The sequence below is a fragment of the Rhamphochromis sp. 'chilingali' genome (assembly GCF_963969265.1).
Source record: "Rhamphochromis sp. 'chilingali' genome assembly, chromosome: 5".
Lineage (NCBI taxonomy): Eukaryota > Metazoa > Chordata > Actinopteri > Cichliformes > Cichlidae > Rhamphochromis > Rhamphochromis sp. 'chilingali'.
Window position 1 is genome coordinate 28,433,212 of NC_137932.1, and position 16,827 is coordinate 28,450,038.

At 46.7% G+C, this 16,827-nt stretch overlaps 1 protein-coding gene across 1 annotated transcript; it reads left to right on the top strand.

Annotated features, from left to right (window-relative positions):
* The first annotated feature begins 1,585 nt into the window (after window positions 1–1,585).
* LOC308396494 (inverted formin-2-like) lies at window positions 1,586–14,454 on the top strand. Its single transcript, XM_080881846.1, has 22 exons — window positions 1,586–1,764; window positions 1,970–2,092; window positions 3,156–3,315; window positions 3,679–3,712; window positions 3,800–3,941; window positions 7,621–7,753; window positions 7,994–8,536; window positions 8,603–8,733; window positions 8,822–8,883; window positions 8,977–9,079; window positions 9,199–9,284; window positions 9,481–9,551; window positions 9,667–9,737; window positions 11,082–11,189; window positions 11,272–11,342; window positions 11,459–11,576; window positions 11,711–11,875; window positions 12,113–12,194; window positions 12,567–12,689; window positions 12,762–13,097; window positions 14,097–14,159; window positions 14,318–14,454. Exons 1-21 carry the CDS (start codon window positions 1,735–1,737, stop codon window positions 14,156–14,158), a joined length of 2,754 nt encoding a protein of 917 aa, XP_080737972.1. The 5' UTR covers window positions 1,586–1,734; the 3' UTR covers window position 14,159; window positions 14,318–14,454.
* The last annotated feature ends 2,373 nt before the right edge of the window (window positions 14,455–16,827 follow it).

The window sequence follows — 16,827 nt, forward strand, 5'->3', positions numbered from 1 at the left end:
CTCGACCTGTCAGCGGTTTTTAGCCACAACTATGTTTAAACTTTTGAACCTTTGAATCGGAGCATGCGGGTCTGCTCCTATCCAATAACTGTATTGATCCATCAGCACTGAGATCAATGCATTTGTTCTTCTGTGAGGGTGTACCACTGACAGATATGCGCATGTGTACAGTGAAAGGTCTGTTTAAGTTGTTAAATGATGACAAACACCTGAGCTTCAGGTTTAAAGGATCATCCCTCAGTTTTTCCCGATACTGGAACAACTCTAATGCCCCGGGGGAGATTTGAATCCAGGCCTCTGGAAACACCCTTTGACCATGTGACTGACCTACTCCACCTTTCAAGTTTAAAGTTCAGGTTTTCTCACAGCGGCGCGTTAATGTGGCGAGTGTGCTCAGCTGTCAGGACATGCAAACGCACTGAATACCAGAAATACCACATAGCTGACATATTTCACCCACCACGCTGTGACGTGCAGTCACTCTTCTTCACTGATGAAGACTCTGCAACACACTGAGTGCAGGATTCACGTAGCCTTCAGTCTGATTCATTCACTTTCCAAATCACAGCCACGATAGCTGTGAGCGCTTCGTGTTTATTTTTCTGTTACTGGAGCCAATCATGTGCTTTATTATCAGTCTGTTAATCAGCTGATCCTTCAGCCTGATTCACTGCATTCTTCTTCTTTTTCTCTGTTTCTTGTTATTCATGCATTCCACAGAGTGCCTTTGTCCTGTCTTCCTTCCCTCACCCCAAACCGGTCTGAGCCTGGCTCTGCTGGAGGTTTCTTCCTGTTAAAATTGAGGTTTTCCTTGCCACTGTCATAAAACTTCTTACTCATATGGTTGTTGAGAGTACAAAGACAGTACAGCATCTCAAGGTGACTGTTGTTGTGATTTGGAGCTTTGATTTGGAGCTGAATAAAACCAAGTTAAAACTGGTCCACATCAGAAGTGGACTCGAGTTTTCGGTCAAGAATATAATTCAAATAATAATTTATGACACAACTAAAGCCAAATGGAGTCCAATCACAGTATAGGACCCTGATCTCCTGAGCAGATAAAGGCGTCCACTGGAGGAGCTCAGTTTGTGACTCAGAGACATGTTAATGAATGTGAAACTGTGAGCCCAAGGCAGGCTGACACGGGCGTGATGTCATCGCTTGTGTCAGGTCTGCTTGTCATGGACGTTAAGATGATGATGTCATTGATTGTTTGTGATTGATTACCTGTATCTGTTTTAACCCTCATCAGCTCAAACATCGGTAAAACCTTTGGCCTGTCATCATGGCAACCAGTACCAAATGGGGGGCGGTAAAGGACCAGTTGACCAGAGGCCTCGCCACAGTCACTGACGGCAAGGTGGAGGCCAATCTGGAGAACGCTGACCCCGAGCTCTGCATCCGACTGCTGCAGGTAGGAAAGAAGCAGAACCTCAGGAGTCCTGCCAGGGGAAGGAGAAGGCGTCTCACAGCTCTGACCGATGGTCACTCTGCCCCTCCAGGTTCCCACAGTGGTGAACTACTCGGGTCTGCAGCGGCGGCTGGAGGTGAGTAATCGGTCATGGATGGTGCAGTTTCTTGAACTACAGGGTTTGGACCTCCTGCTGGAGGCGCTGGAGCGTCTGTCGGGCCGCGGCTGCGCCCGCATCGCCAATGCTCTGCTGCAGCTCACCTGCGTCAGCTGTGTCCGGGCCATCATGAACTCGTCCGCAGGGCTGCATTTCATCCTGGACAATGAGGGCTACGTCAGGATGCTGGCTCAAGGTGGGTGGAGGACCAGAAAGTTAGAATGAAGCAGATCTGCCTTAAAACCACCTTAAAATCATATTTACACGCTACCCTGAGCAACAGGTAGACTCAGGTGGCTGTTCCAGCCTAAGCTAAGCAGGTAGCCGGTGTACCTGTGAGGTGAAGATGACGACTCCGAGTCATTACTTATGAAAGCGGTAACTCCACCTCCTCCTATAAGCCCTCAGCTCTCGACACGTCCAATGTCATGGTGAAGATGCAGCTGTTCCAGCTGGTGGCTGCTCTTGCCGTCTTCGACCCTCGGGGACACCACCTCGCCTTCGATGCACTCGACAACTACAAGGTATGCTCATGTCCTCGTCCACTTCCTCCTCTCTCTTTATTTCCTTCCTGTCCTTCCTTTTTCCTTTTTTCCCTTCCTTCTCTGTCTCCTCTGAGGTGATTTGTGATTTCATGAGATCAGTTTAAGTAATCTGAACTCTGCCTCACGATGGCAGTCAGGACAGTTGGCGCTCAGTCATATTAACACTTAAATGTTGCTGTAGGTCCAGGTCACTTTCAGAGGCTCTCTTGGCTGATTTCATTTGTTTAGAGGGGCATGTTTACCTGCTTGATGGACAAACCAACAGATGTCGCATGAGCTGGATGGGGAGACATGAGCAGGCCATTTGGGTCGGTTTGAAAAGCTTTATCGGCATGACGTTAGCAAAAGGAAGTGCGAGTCAGTTTCACTTAGTTTCAAGGCTAACACAACAAGCAGAACAGCTCAAACTGAAAGCCACTGGCTGATTACCTAAGTCAGCAGATAGCTCACAAAGCTCCACCACAGCTCCTCGCTGCCAGGTGAGAGCAACGACGACGTGGTCTGTGTACCATCAGGGCGTGACTGCAGATACACCACAACAAACAGCTGAGCCTCAGACGCTGCAGATCTTATCGTCCCCGCCCAGCCTGTTCTCACAGGCTCTGAACTTACAGCATGGAATCATGGGATACCACACGTCTGCACACACACACTCGTTTTATTATCTTAGTGAGGACATCTCATTGACATAACCCTTTCCCTAGCTGCTTACCCTAACCATCAAAAATGAATGCCTAACCATAACCTAACTGTAACCCTGACACTAAAACCACATTTTAAGCCTCAGACACGTCTTCAAACTTGTGGGGATGGGCACTTTGTCCCCATAAGGGCTGTTGGTCCCCACAAGTATAGTGGCATGCCAATTTTCTGTCCTCACAAAGTTGTCTAAACATAACATGTACACACACACACACACACCGCTATTAGGAGTGTTTAATCATCACACTTCAGTCAGACTGAAGCAGGAAGTTGTGTTTAATGAAGGTGTAAACGAACTGTGTCCGTCCTCTGACCTGTCACTTCCTGTGTCTGTATTCAGAGCCTGAAGAAGCAGCAGTATCGCTTCAGCGTGATCATGAATGAGCTTCACGCCACCAACAACATCCCCTACATGGTGACGCTGCTAAGTGTGGTCAACGTCCTCGTGCTGCAGGAGGAGGAGCTGAGGAGGAGGCACCGGGTGCGGCAGGAGTTCATCGGTAAAACGAACTGTTTATCACCACTCTGACATCACCCCTGACATCATCATCATGATGTCATTGCTGACATCACTGTTTTCATCATGTTGTAGGGTCTTTACCTCACAACAGAAAGACCTTGATGTGACTGTTGTTGTGATTTGGCGATGTATAAATAAAGTTGAATTAAACTGTTATCAGAGTTATGTGTAGGAGGAGCTTGATATCTGTCACAGTGTGACATCACATCCCTGTACGGAGGCTTTCCTGGAGTCAGGTCTCGCTGAGGGCTCGAGTGTCAGACCCTCAGAGGTCGTCATGGTGTGAGTGTGTCCTGCTGCTTGACCAAAATAAGAAGTGATATATGTGTCTGTGATTTTTTAGGTCTGCAGCTGCTGGACCTGCTCCCCAGGCTCAGGTACTGGCTTCATTCTCACTTTGCTTACATCAGTTATTAATCAATAATCAATCGTGTTTCCAATCAGTTTCCTGTCTGTGTGTGCAGGGAGACGCAGGACAAGGACCTGAACATCCAGTGTGACGTGTTTGAAGACTCTCTGTCGGAGGACATGGAGGAGATGGAGAGGCTGTACGGAGGGATTGATATGAGCAGCCACCAGCAGGTCTTCACAATGCTCTACACCATGGTAACCACAGTTTAAAGAGTGATGCGACTCAAGCTGGAACGTTTAAACCAATGTTTCCCAACCACTGTGCCGCGGCACAAAGGTGTGCCGTGGAAGATTACCTTATTCCACCCAGTTGGTACTCTAAGCCAGCGGTCCCCAACCCCCGGGCCTTGTACCGGTCCGTGAGTCGTTTGGTACCGGGCCGCGAGAGTAGAGGCTCAGGTGTGAAATGTATGGTTTTCAGGGTTTTTATCGGTTTTCAGCGTTATTTTGTTATCGTTAACTCGGTTTTCCTGGGTCTTTTCACATGTGTTATGAATAAATCCTCTTTTTTTTTCGGTACCGGTACTAGTTTTATTTTGTTGTATTTATCCGCGACACCTTAAAGGCCGGTCCGTGAAAATATTGTCGGGCATAAACCAGTCCGTGGCGCAAAAAAGGTTGGGGACCGCTGCTCTAAGCGATTGGCTTGAGTAATGGGCAGAACAATTACATTATCTTCCACTAGAGGGGAGTACAACTACCTGCTCTAATTAAATTGGTTGCCGACTGCCAGTAAAACAGAAGAACATGAAGAAGAAATTATAGGTCGCTGCTGTCAGGTCTAATATTTCTCCATCATCCTCTCAGTATCACACTGACACGTTGCTTACCTCTGATACCTGGTCCTCTTTTACTCCTGTTACCTTACAGGACATCAGTGCTCTGCTTGGTCGAATGAAACTGACTTCAAGCCACCTTGATGTACTTCCTCCATCATTTTTCATTAGTGTGTTTGATTTCTATTGGCCTCTGTATTCTGGAAATAATTAATACTTCTCTTTATACTGGCTCAGTTCCCAGCTATTTTAAACAAGCTATTGTTGAACCAATATTAAAGAAACCAAATTTGGATCCATCTCTTCCAAGCAGTTACAGGCCAATATTAAAATTACCATTGGTGTCAAAGATCTTGGAAAAAACAGTTGCAGAACAACTTAACAACTTTTTGGAAAAGAACAACGTTCTGGACATTTTCCAGTCTGGTTTCTGCAAATTGCACTCCACTGAAACCGCTTTGCTTAAAGTGTCTAGTGACATTCTGATGGCAGCAGACTCTGGAGAGTACACTGTTCTGGTTATGTTGGATCTCAGCTCTGCTTTTGATACTGTTGATCACAGCATCATGATAAATAGGCTGAAGGACTTGTTTGGGATTACTGGTGTTGTTTTAAAATGGTTTATGTCGTATCTATCTGAGAGATCCTTTACTGTCCGTGTAAATCATGTGCTGTCAGAAACATCAGTTCTGTCTTCTGGGGTACCTCAAGGATCTGTTTTAGGTCCTATTCTCTTTTTGCTGTATATACTCCCTCTAGGCCACATTATCAGACGTTACAATAATATTTCTTATCATCTCTATGCTGATGACATTCAGTTGTACTGTTCTTTCAAAGCTTCTGAGTTGTATAAATTGTCTTGTTTAAATAATTGTCTGTCAGAAATCAAACAATGGTTAAATGACAATTTCCTTCAGTTAAATGCAGATAAACCAGAAACTTTGATTATTGCACCTGATCACATGCTCTCAGAAATTAGGCAGCATATCAGTTTTTTAGACCCTTCATTTCAGTCGAGTCTCAGAAACTTAGGTGTTATATTTGACAGTTCAATGTCTCTTGAGAAACACTCTAAACAACTTGCCCGGAACTGTTTTTATCATCTAAGAAACATTTCTAAACTCAGGCTACTGGTGTCAAAGGCAGAACTTGAGATGATTCTTCATGCTTTTATCTCTTCTCGTTTGGATTATTGTAACGGTCTTTTTACGTGTCTCAGCAAATCAGCTCTGGATCGCCTTCAGTCTGTACAGAATGCAGCGGCAAGACTTTTAACTGGTGCAAACAAGAGGTCACACATTACTCCAGTTTTGGCTTCTCTTCATTGGTTGCCTGTAAATTTTAGGGTTCATTTTAAAATTTTAGTTGTAACTTTTAGAGCTCTGCACGGTGAAGCTCCCCAGTATATCTCTGACCTGCTGAAACCTCGTGCTTCATCCCGAGCACTTAGGTCTTCAAGTCAGAGGCTACTGGTGGTCCCACGTACTAGGTTTAAAACACGTGGGGATCGGGCTTTTCAGGCACTGGCACATAGGCTGTTGAACTCTCTGCCGTTGTCTTTACGCTGTCTAGGCTCTACTGACTCCTTTAAAAAGCAGCTGAAGACATTTTTATACAAACGGGCTTTTAATTAATTTTAACTTGTATGTCTGATCTTATTGTAAAGCACTTTGTGATTTTTATCTGTGAAATGTACTATATAAATAAATTTTACTTACTTACTTACTTACTTATATAATAGTCATGCTGTGAGTGAAACGACGCAGCACGTAATGGCAATAAATAAATATTTGAAAAGAAAAATAGTGAGTCTGACCTGGGTCTTTGAGAAAATTCCGACCCAGACGAAGGCCCTAGCATTAGTAGTGGTCAGAAGAAAGCAAAAAAAGGGTAGATTGGGGACAAACTTGTTAGTCCAATAATCACACAACTGGTATGTTAACTCCAACTTGAATGGTTGCCTTCTTTCGTTCCTCCACACAAGAAAAAACGGACACTCCAAAAAACTCCTACTTCCCCTTCCCGCCTGTGCGTAGCCATGCCCCCCTTCACTGGACACTTGCGCAGTGGGACAGATACATCTAAACAAACTGAACCAATTCTGCTATACCTGGTGCGCGGGGAAAAATTATCAATATTCTTTTTGTGACATTTTTGTTTGGTGGTAGGTTGTGTTATTTTTCTAACGTGAAATATGTACCGTGGCTCCAAAAGATTGGGAAACACTGGTTTAAACTACAGAAGCCAACACTGTCACCTTCAGAGCGATTGGTGCAGCATCTGTGAAAGTGACACTGCTGGTAGTTCTCTTTTCAATGATAGAAATGTAAGGAGACAGACGCTACGTTCAAACTGCAGTCGAAAGCACATCAAATCCGATTTTTTTTTTTTTTTTTTTTTTTTGACCCTATGCGACCCATACCCGACCATGGTATGACAGTGTGAACGGAATAAATCCGATCTGGGTCACTTTCGTATGTGGTACTGAATCCAATACATATCCGATGTTTTAGAAAGCGACTGCTGTTTGAATGGTCACGTCGCATTAAATCCGTCTTGTACGTCACTGACACAAGACAGACGCCAATTATTAGCGCCGGAGATGACATCGCGAACGCTTCCTGGCCATCCAGTGTAGATGTTAATGAAACTGTTGGAAAGACAACGTGAACATTTTATTTGTACTGTATAATCTGCAGATTTTGACAGAAATCTGCAACTATTCTTTGAAGCACTGCTCCTCTCTAAAACAGCAATAAGGATAATTATTAGGTTATCTACATTATTATGTAAATAACAAAATAACTTAAAGCAAAAATTGGGAAACGTAAAGTCCGAAGTCTTTATATTAAGGGCCATCAGTCAAACAATATTATTTGCTCTGGGTCTAAACAGAGCGCGTTGTGTGTGACGTCTTCTTTTGCGCATGCGGGCCGCTTCGAGGGTTCACACTAGAGCGTGTTTGCTGTCGCATTTTATTTGTAGTGTGAACAAGCAGACAAAAAAAATCGGATTTGGTCAAAAATTTGGAATTGAGCATTAACACCTGCAATGTGAACGTAGCCAAAATAACCTGTCCTGACCCTCTCTGCGTTCAGGTGTCCAGCCATCCATCCTCCGTGCAGCTGCTGTCCATCCTTCAGGCCTTGTTGCTGGTGGGTCCAGACAGAGCTGAGGTCTGGTGTGCTCTGGAGCTGCTGATGGATCGAGCCACCCTGCTGGCTCAGGATGGTAAGTATGGGGGCGCATCCAACAACAGATCACTGGGTCCAGCTCTGATTCCGCCTCTTTGTAGAAGTGTCCTCTCTATATAAACGATGACCCCTGTAAAGAGTCCCTTAAGGTTCAGATGCAGGCCCTGTTTTATGTCAGTTTGTATAAATGACAGCAGGCAGAGTATGATCAAAGCTGAGGGCATTTCACAGGATCAGGCGAAGGTGAATTCACCGGCTCTGTTTTTCTTGATCGCAGCTGAGGTAGACTCTGCAGATCACCTGCTGGAGAAGCTCCTCCCCCGAAAGACTTACTCACCCAATCTTGCCATCGACAGGGCGGTCCAGACTAGACTACCAGACAGTCCTCCCAGCCAATCAGGGGCACTCACCAAAGATGCTCCAACAGCCCCCACTGCAGCAGCACTGCCTCCGGCTCTTCCCACTTCCTATGCCCCCCCTCTACCTCCTCCCTTACCCGGTGCTATGACTCTTCCCCTTCCACCCCCTCCACTGCCGCCCACACGCTTGCCTGGTGCTATGGCTCCTCTCCCTCCACCCCCTCCACCCCCTCCACCCCCACCCTTACCTGGTGCTATGGCTCCTCCCCCTCCACCCCCACCCTTACCTGGTGCTGGACCTCCACTCCCCCCCTCTCCTCCAGGTGACATCAGAGCTGAGACAGTTCAAAGTCTGGGCAGGTTATATAGCAGCTCTGCTCCTAATTCAAGCCACACCCCCTGCCCAACACTGCGGATGAAGAAGCTGAACTGGCAGAAACTTCGATCCAGACTGGTGTCAGGTGAGGCCTGGTGTTGGCCCAGGTCAGGTGCAGGATTCATCCAAGCTGACGTCACTCTGTCCACAGGCCACGAGTCTCTGTGGACGTCGACATCTTTGGACTCCATGGAGCCAGATTACTGCAGCATTGAGCAGCTCTTCAGTCTCCCTCCGACTGAGACCAAGACCAGAACCAAGTCAAAGACGGAGCCCAAAGAGGTGCCGTAGCTTTCTCTGTCTTCACCTTACAGGTGTGGCGTTACAGGTTTTACCTTTGTCACATCCACATGTTCAATTCTGTCCACAGGTGTCCTTCATCGACGCCAAGAAGAGCCTTAACCTCCACATCTTCCTCAAGCACTTCAAATGGTGACTGTTCTTTTTCTGAGTCTTGCAGCCAATTAAAAACATCTGTGCTGTGACATCACCACCCCTGTATCACCTGACCTGTCTCACCTGCAGTTCCCACGAGGACTTTGTGGATCTCATCCGAAGAGGAGACCGATCAAAGTTTGATGTCGAGGCCCTGAAACAGTTCATTAAACTCCTCCCAGAGAAACATGAGGTCAGAGCAGAGGTCACCTGCGCTTCACCTGTTCTCCACCTGTCTCTCACCTGCCCCTCACCTGTGCTTCAGTTGTCCTTCACCTGTACTTGACCTGTATCTCATCTTTCCCTCCTCAGGTAGGGAACCTGAAGTCTCATCTGGCAGAGCGGGACAAGTTGGCATCAGCAGATCAGTTTTACCTGCAGCTCATTGATCTGCCCAGGTGTGAGGACAGCGCCAGCTGCAGCACACATCAAGCACAGATAAATAAGCACAGCTCACCACAGGTCCACTCACTCGCAGTGTGTGTGTGTGTGTGTGTGTGTGTGTGTGTGTGTGTGTGTGTGTGTGTGTGTGTGTTGCAGTTACTCTCTGAGGATTGAGTGTATGTTGTGTGTGTGTGTGTGTGTGTGTTGCAGTTACTCTCTGAGGATTGAGTGTATGTTGCTGTGTGAGGAGAGCAGCTGTGTGTTGGAGACTATGAGAGTGTGTATACACATGACAAACACACAGCAGCTACACAACAAACACACTGGCTGCACACGCACGTTTGGCTGCTGTGGTGGTGTTCTTGTTTCTGTTTGTGTGTGTTGTTTTGTGTGCAGGTGTGAAGGAGAGCGCTCGGCTGCCAGTCTTCTGTAAACTAATCCTGAGTGTCGGAAACTTTCTCAACTATGTGAGAATCTTTTTTCTTTTACTCCTTGTAATCTGATTACTTTGTGTGGCATGCTCAGTGACGGTCCTAAAGCAGTTCTCTTCCCGAAGACTCAAACCACACAAACAAACTCAAACACAAACTCTGACCAGTGTTGGGGTCGTTACTCAGAAAAAGTAATCTATTACACATCACTTGTTGCTTTGCAGTCTGCCATATGCCCGTCCAACCTGAAGCAGCGTTACATGATCATCAGTGACCAGTGTAGACCTGAGACTACATTTACACGTGCAGCGCTGTGAAGCACATTTGTTTCCACTGCTGCACCGCACAGTAATAGTTTCCCGCTGCGCCAAGTACAGTGCAGCACGTCAGTGAGGAGTACTCGGCATGTGCGCTGTGTCACACGACCAATAGAATCGAAGACTACCACTGCACTAAATTCCATCACACGATGAAGGAAAACATTCGTATCAGTGCGTATCAGAGTTCTGTGAACTTTTTCACACAGGTTTATGTGCATGTATGGGGACCTCCAGAGCCTCTTAACAGCTCTGGGGACGACACACTCTTCACTAGTCTGGATAGTTGAAAGCTTTCATCTATATGAATGAGCGATTTTTTTTTTTTTTTTTTTTTTTTTTTTTTTTTTTTTTTATTAAAAATTTGAACACAATTCAACACAAACTCTTGTGAAGGACACAAAGTCAGAGAGATATAGGTTTAATACAGACTCGTAGAGTGGTAACAAAAAAAAGACTTCCAAGCAGAGCGCATCGGCCAGCACAACACAGAGTTTGGGTCCTTTACGCTAAGCGAGACAGGTGGAGAACAAGCTAGCGGTCAGTGTGCCGCATCCTATGTGAAAGGGCCTTAAGTTCTTGGCTAGCTTAGCATTAACATGCTGTCTGTGCAGATGTTAGCAGTATAATGCAGCTGTTTATGTCCTGGATGCTGGTTCCACTGCACCATGATGCTTGTCCTTTCGTGCAAGAAAAATAAGTCATGTCCGTGTCTCTGCTGTGGAGTGGGCTGCTAGCAACTGCTGGACTTCACATCAGCTAACTTGAGCCTCTGATGAAGTTTTTATGAAGTTATCTAAGCAGTAATATCACAGCTGTGAGGTTGATTGCACTAACAGTTCATCCGAGGAGTGTTTTGTTTGTTTTTTTTGTTTTTGTTTGTTTGCACATTCAGGCAGGTGTGACTCAGCACCAACTATTAGCTCAGCACAAATCTACCAACAGAGACTGTCTACCAAGACAGTTCATTTAGTTGCCAAATCATAAATCAGTCTGTTATTTAGCTGAAATAAAATCTAAAGGCTGGTAGTCTGATTTTGTCATGTGATGTATGGTCCATCAGGGAACTCGCACAGGGAATGCTGAAGGCTTTAAGATCAGCACTCTGCTCAAACTGACCGAAACCAAAGCCAACAAGTCGAGAGTCACGCTGCTGCACCACATCCTGCAGGTAATGCTGGGAATACTACGAATACTGGGGAATACTGCAGTATTCTCATAATATTTCAGTTGCTGCTGTTTGTGACCCTTAGGAGGCTGAAGAGAATCACCCCGACCTGCTCAACCTGCCCGATGAACTGGAGATCTGTGCAAAGGCTGCTGGGTAAACACATATAAGAGTTCAGTCACGTACAGACTGCTGGGCGGAGTCTGTGACGTGGTAGCTCAGGTGTTTCGCCTGCAGCGGTGTTAAATGTTGCCCTCTGACTCCACCTGCAGGCTCAGCTTGGACTCTATTCAGTCTGAAACAAACACTCTAAACAAACGGCTGAAAAACTCAGAGAGGAGCGTTTCCTCCTCATCTGACATGAAGGAGCAGTACCTGTCCACCGTACAGGTGAGTCACTCGGGATGAGGCTGTCACCTTTACGGGCAGATAAATCCAGTCTGTGCACTAACTGACACCGTTTTAGTGGGACAGACCTGCTCTTCCAGGTGAACTTACCTGTTGTTCTTATGTGGTGTTACCAGGAGAGCCTGCAGGCTGTTGAGCAGCTGCAACTCCTGCTGTCATCTGTGGAGGAGCAGAGGAAGCACCTGTCCGCCTACCTCTGTGAGGACAGCAGCAGCTTCTCTCTCGAAGAGCTCTTCAGCACCATCAAGACATTCAGAGACCTCTTCCTTCGAACCCTCAAGGTCAGTGGCCAATCGCAGTGCGGCTCAGTCTGCAGGACTCATACCCTGCCGCACGTTTGCATGTGTCATTTAAACTGTGTCTCAGCCAGCCAATCGGCTCTGACTTCAACCGTGACAAAGTGTGGTAGCTGCCACACATTAGTCCTGTTTCCCTGTAAATGTTAAGCTCCGCCCTCTCTGGGGGGCCGGTTAGCCTGTTGAAGTTTGAACTGTGTGTTCCTTTTATTCTTCCATCAGGAGAACGAAGGTCACAGGGAGCAGGAGAAGAGGTTGGACGAAGGGAGGAAACTGAGAGAAGAAGCCCCCACCAGAAAGATCAGTAAGTCAGACACCATCATTTCACCTTAAATCCTCCCTCCTTAAGGTGTCCCTCACCTGTCTCTCCAGGTGTGGCAGGTGAAGGACAGGTCAAGTACAAGTGGAGGGCAAGTGGAGAACAGGTGAGACGTGAAGGGCCGGTGACTGACAGGTCGAGAATCAATAGCTGACATCAGCAACATTTCTCTGCAACAGTTTATCAGCAGCTGAATATTTAAAGGAAATGATGTGACAGCATCAGGACGAGAAGGAAGTTTGTAAAGATTAAATGCTGCTGTACCTATGAGGCTGTCAGGTGACGCAGTGACAGCTTTCACCTGTTGTTTGTGACATGTGCGCTAAGCTCACAGGGGAACGTGTTTCTGTGCTGCAGTTAGGACGGACATGGCCAATTGGGACGAAGGATGCATCGTCGACAACCTGCTGGCCGAGATCAGGAAGGGCTGCAGGCTGAGGAAGACAAGGCCACGGGCAGAGCCGGACGGTGGGGTCGAAGGTGAGAGCCCGGCAGGACTTCTGCAGACTTTCTTGTCACCACTGCTCGTTTGACCCAAGTTCTCCTTTTCAGGTCACCCCGGGGTCACGCAGATGTCAGCGGCCCAAGACAAGCCAGATTTGCCCGAGAAGCCTCGGGAGGAGGTCCGGACTCCCACACATCCACCTGCTGGAACCAGACCAGAACCAGAGCCAGACAGAGCTGCCTCAGAGCTCCAGGCCCTCGGTGAACCCCCTGCAGCTGAGGTCCAGGGTCCGGAGTCTGAAGTGGACACCGGACCGGCGCAGCAGGAAGTCCAGCATGCAGCTAGTCAGCAGGATGTGACCCAGGTCAACAGGAGCAAAGATCCTAACCCGGAAGATTCTGCTCCCCAGAACACATTGAACACCTTAGACACCAGCCCGGCAGGTAGAGTGAGGCGCTGTGCTCTCTGCTTCAGGCTTTGAGCACGCTCAGTGCTGCTGTTTGTTTCTGAAACATGGAAATTTTAATGCTTCCTGTCCCACAGCCCACCCACACAGATCAAGGCTATGTCCACACGTACACGGGTATTTTTGAAAACGGAGATTTTCCGTTTTCGTTTTAAAAAAATAATCCCGTCCACACGTAAAGGCAGAAATGAAGGAAAACGCTGCTAGGAACATGCCAAAGCAACAGGTAGCGATATATTCCTAACCGTGCAGAAATGTTGGCCAATCAGAAGTCTAGAAGCCTCGGTGGGAAAAAGTAAACAAAGCTGGGGCATAGAAGCAGAACTGAGTCGTATGTGTGGAGTGACAGTAACTGTGTGTGTATATGTAAGCATGTAAACACTGCAGAGACTACAATTAACAGTAACAGTATTGTAGAAATTCATGTCACCGAAACAATAACGTGGCGCACAGTGTGACGTCAAAAAATGCGCACACCTTTGACGCTGCGTTTTCTCTGTTTTTCTTGTCCACACGTAAATGCAAAAACGGAGTTTTCAAAAATATCCACCCTGGCCGGAGTTTTTAAAAATCTTTGTTTTCAGTGACCAAAAACGCCGTTTACGTGTGGACGAAAGGTGCAAACGCATAGAAAAATCTGCGTTTTCAAAAATACCTGTGTGCGTGTGGACGTAGCCCAAGTTGTGTTCAGTGTTTGCAGCAGAGTGACGGAGACTCGGCCGCAGATTGCAGTTGAGTGGAGTCGAGATTGCCATACCATGGTGATGTAGCCGGGTCAGTGTGGCTGTTGTGATGTAGCTCTGAGTCTATGAGGTCACTTCCTGTTCCTGAACATTAGTGTTTCCTGTGACATGGTGAGCTGAGGCTCAGGCTGTAAGGTCGCATCAAGACGATGATAGAACATCCTTTAGTGTTTATGATGAAATAAGCTTTATATCTAGAAACCGACCAATTTTATCCTCTCTTTGATCTCCAGAAGGCAGTGGTCACACAGGAAGAAAGCGTTTGAAGAAAAAGAAAAAATGCATCCTTCAGTGAGGTGAGCTCACCTGCAGCTGTGCATAAATCCACGTCAGCGGCGATTCACTGCTGTCCTTCACTCTAAAGCATTTCATTGGTCGAAATGTTTTTATGTTGTGGGATTTAAGGTCTTTTTTAAATATCATTTATTATTTTATTCTTCTTCTATGGTTCCAGGTACATGGGTCAGGACTTGTTTCTGTGGCGACAGGACTGGACCTGCAGGAGAACAAAGTGTTTAAAAGGGAAACACAATCATAAAGAGCAAGGATTCTGGGCGGAGCTTCCTGTGACTGACTGATCTAACCCTCGCTCACCTCTCAGTGGCGCCGAAGTGACTGCATCAGTTTGTGATGTCAGCAAGGTTTCTGTGTGCACTTCCTGTCAGGTCGAGGCGCTGCTGGTCTCTGAGCTCAGAAAGCACAGCATATAAACTCTTTCCAGGTTAATGCCACCTGCCTGCTCACCTGGTTTCTTGCAAAAGACCTTTTAGATTAAAAGCCTCGCATTGTTCCCGTGCAGGTGTTCAGGTTTTAGACTTTCAAATTCAAATTCAAATTTTATTTGTCACGTACACAGTCATACACAGTACGATATGTAGTGAAATGCTTGGACAACTGCTCGTGACCTAAAGAAAACAAAAAAGGAAAAGGCTATGAATAAGATAGGAAATAAATATGAAAAATTAAAAAGGGTAAATTTAACTAGGAAGGAATAAAATATAAATTAAGGTTAAAAATGAAACAACTGTACAACACAAATTAGAATGAAGGGTAAATTTAACTGGGAAAGAATAAGATAAAATATATAAATTAAAGTTGAAAATAAAATAACTGTACAACAAAATACACAATATAGAACTATATAAGAATGTATGAAGAAATATAAATAAATATATATACAATAACAGCAGCTGTACAAGTATTAACCGGAAATGAAGAATATAATGTCCAGTGTTGTGCAATCCACATTATGTCTTGTGCAGTGCAAATATGCTTAAAGTGATTTAAGTGATGAAGTGAAAACAATGTCCAGAATGTCCAGTGTGTGTGTAAGAACTATATGTGTGGGTCAGTACTGTGTGGTGGTGTGATTGAGAGACCGTATCGCCTGCGGGAAGAAGCTCCTCCTCAGTCTCTCTGTGTTGGTCTTCAGGGAGCGGAATCGCTTTCCTGACCTCAACAGAGAGAACAGTCTGTTGTTGGGATGGCTGAGGTCCTTCACAATCTTCCTGGCCTTGGTCCAGCACCGCCTGCTGTAGATTGAGTGCAGGTCAGGGAGCTCGGAGCGGATGGTGCGCTCAGCTGACCGCACAACCCTCTGTAGAGCTCGTCTGTCCTGCATGGTGCTGTTCCCGAACCAGGTTAAGATGTTTCCCGCCAGGATGCTCTCTATGGTGCACGAGTAAAAGTTCCTGAGCACCTTGGAGGGCAGTTGGAAGTCTCTCAAGCGTCTGAGGTGGTAGAGACGCTGACGGGCCTTTTTCACCACGGTGTTGATGTGACAGGACCATGACAGGTCCTGCGTGATGTGAACTCCGAGGTATTTGAAGCTGTCCACTCTCTCCACTGGGCACTCGTTGATGACGGGGGTCTGGTAGTTCCTCCCCTGCTTAGTGCTGAAGTCCACTATAAGCTCCTTTGTCTTACTGACGTTTAGAAGGAGGTTGTTCCTCTGGCACCAGTTCTCCAGATTCCTAATCTCCTTCAGGTAGGCCGTCTTGTTGTTATCAGAGATCAGGCCCACCACGACGGTGTCGTCAGCAAACTTGATGATGGTGGTGGAGCTGGTAGTGGCCACACAGTCATATGTGTACAAAGAGTACAGCAGGGGGCTCAGGACACACCCCTGGGGGGCTCCAGTGCTGAGAGTGGTGGAGGCTGAGACATGTCCGCCCATCCTTACTGCCTGTGGTCTGCCAGTTAGGAAGTTGGAGATCCACTGACACATAGATGAGCTGAGTCCCAGATGCTCCAGCTTGGTGGTGAGTGTGGAGGGAATTATGGTGTTAAATGCAGAGCTGTAGTCTATGAAGAGCATTTTAACATAATTCCCCCTTCTAGTGTCCAAGTGAGTGAGTGATGTGTGGAGGAGATGAGAGATGGCATCGTCTGTGGAACGATTTGGACGGTAAGCGAACTGTAGTGGGTCCAGTGTGTCTGGTAGTGAAGAAATGATGAATCTCTGACCAGGCGTTCAAAGCACTTCATCACTACTGAGGTGAGGGCTACAGGGCGATAGTCATTGAGAGAAGCAGGGTGGGGTTTCTTCGGGACAGGAACAATGATGGACTCTTTGAAGCATGTGGGGATCACTGACTGAGATAAAGAGATGTTGAATATCTCAGTGAACACAGGAGCTAGCTCAGGGCTGCCCAATCCCAGTCCTCGAGAGCTACTATCCTGCAGCTTTTAGATGCATCCCTACTCCAACACAGCTGAATCAAATGGTTTGATTACCTCTTCAGCATGCCATCCTGTTTGGCAAAGGCCTGATAACAAGCCATTCATTTGATTCAGGTGTGTGGGAACAAGGATGCATCTAAAAGCTGCAGGACGGTAGCTCTCGAGGACCGGGATTGGGCACCCCTGAGCTAGCTGGTATGCGCAGTCTCTTAGGATACGACCTGGGATGCCGTCTGGTCCTGCTGCTTTCCTGGTGTTCACTCTTTTGAAGGCTCTCCTTAC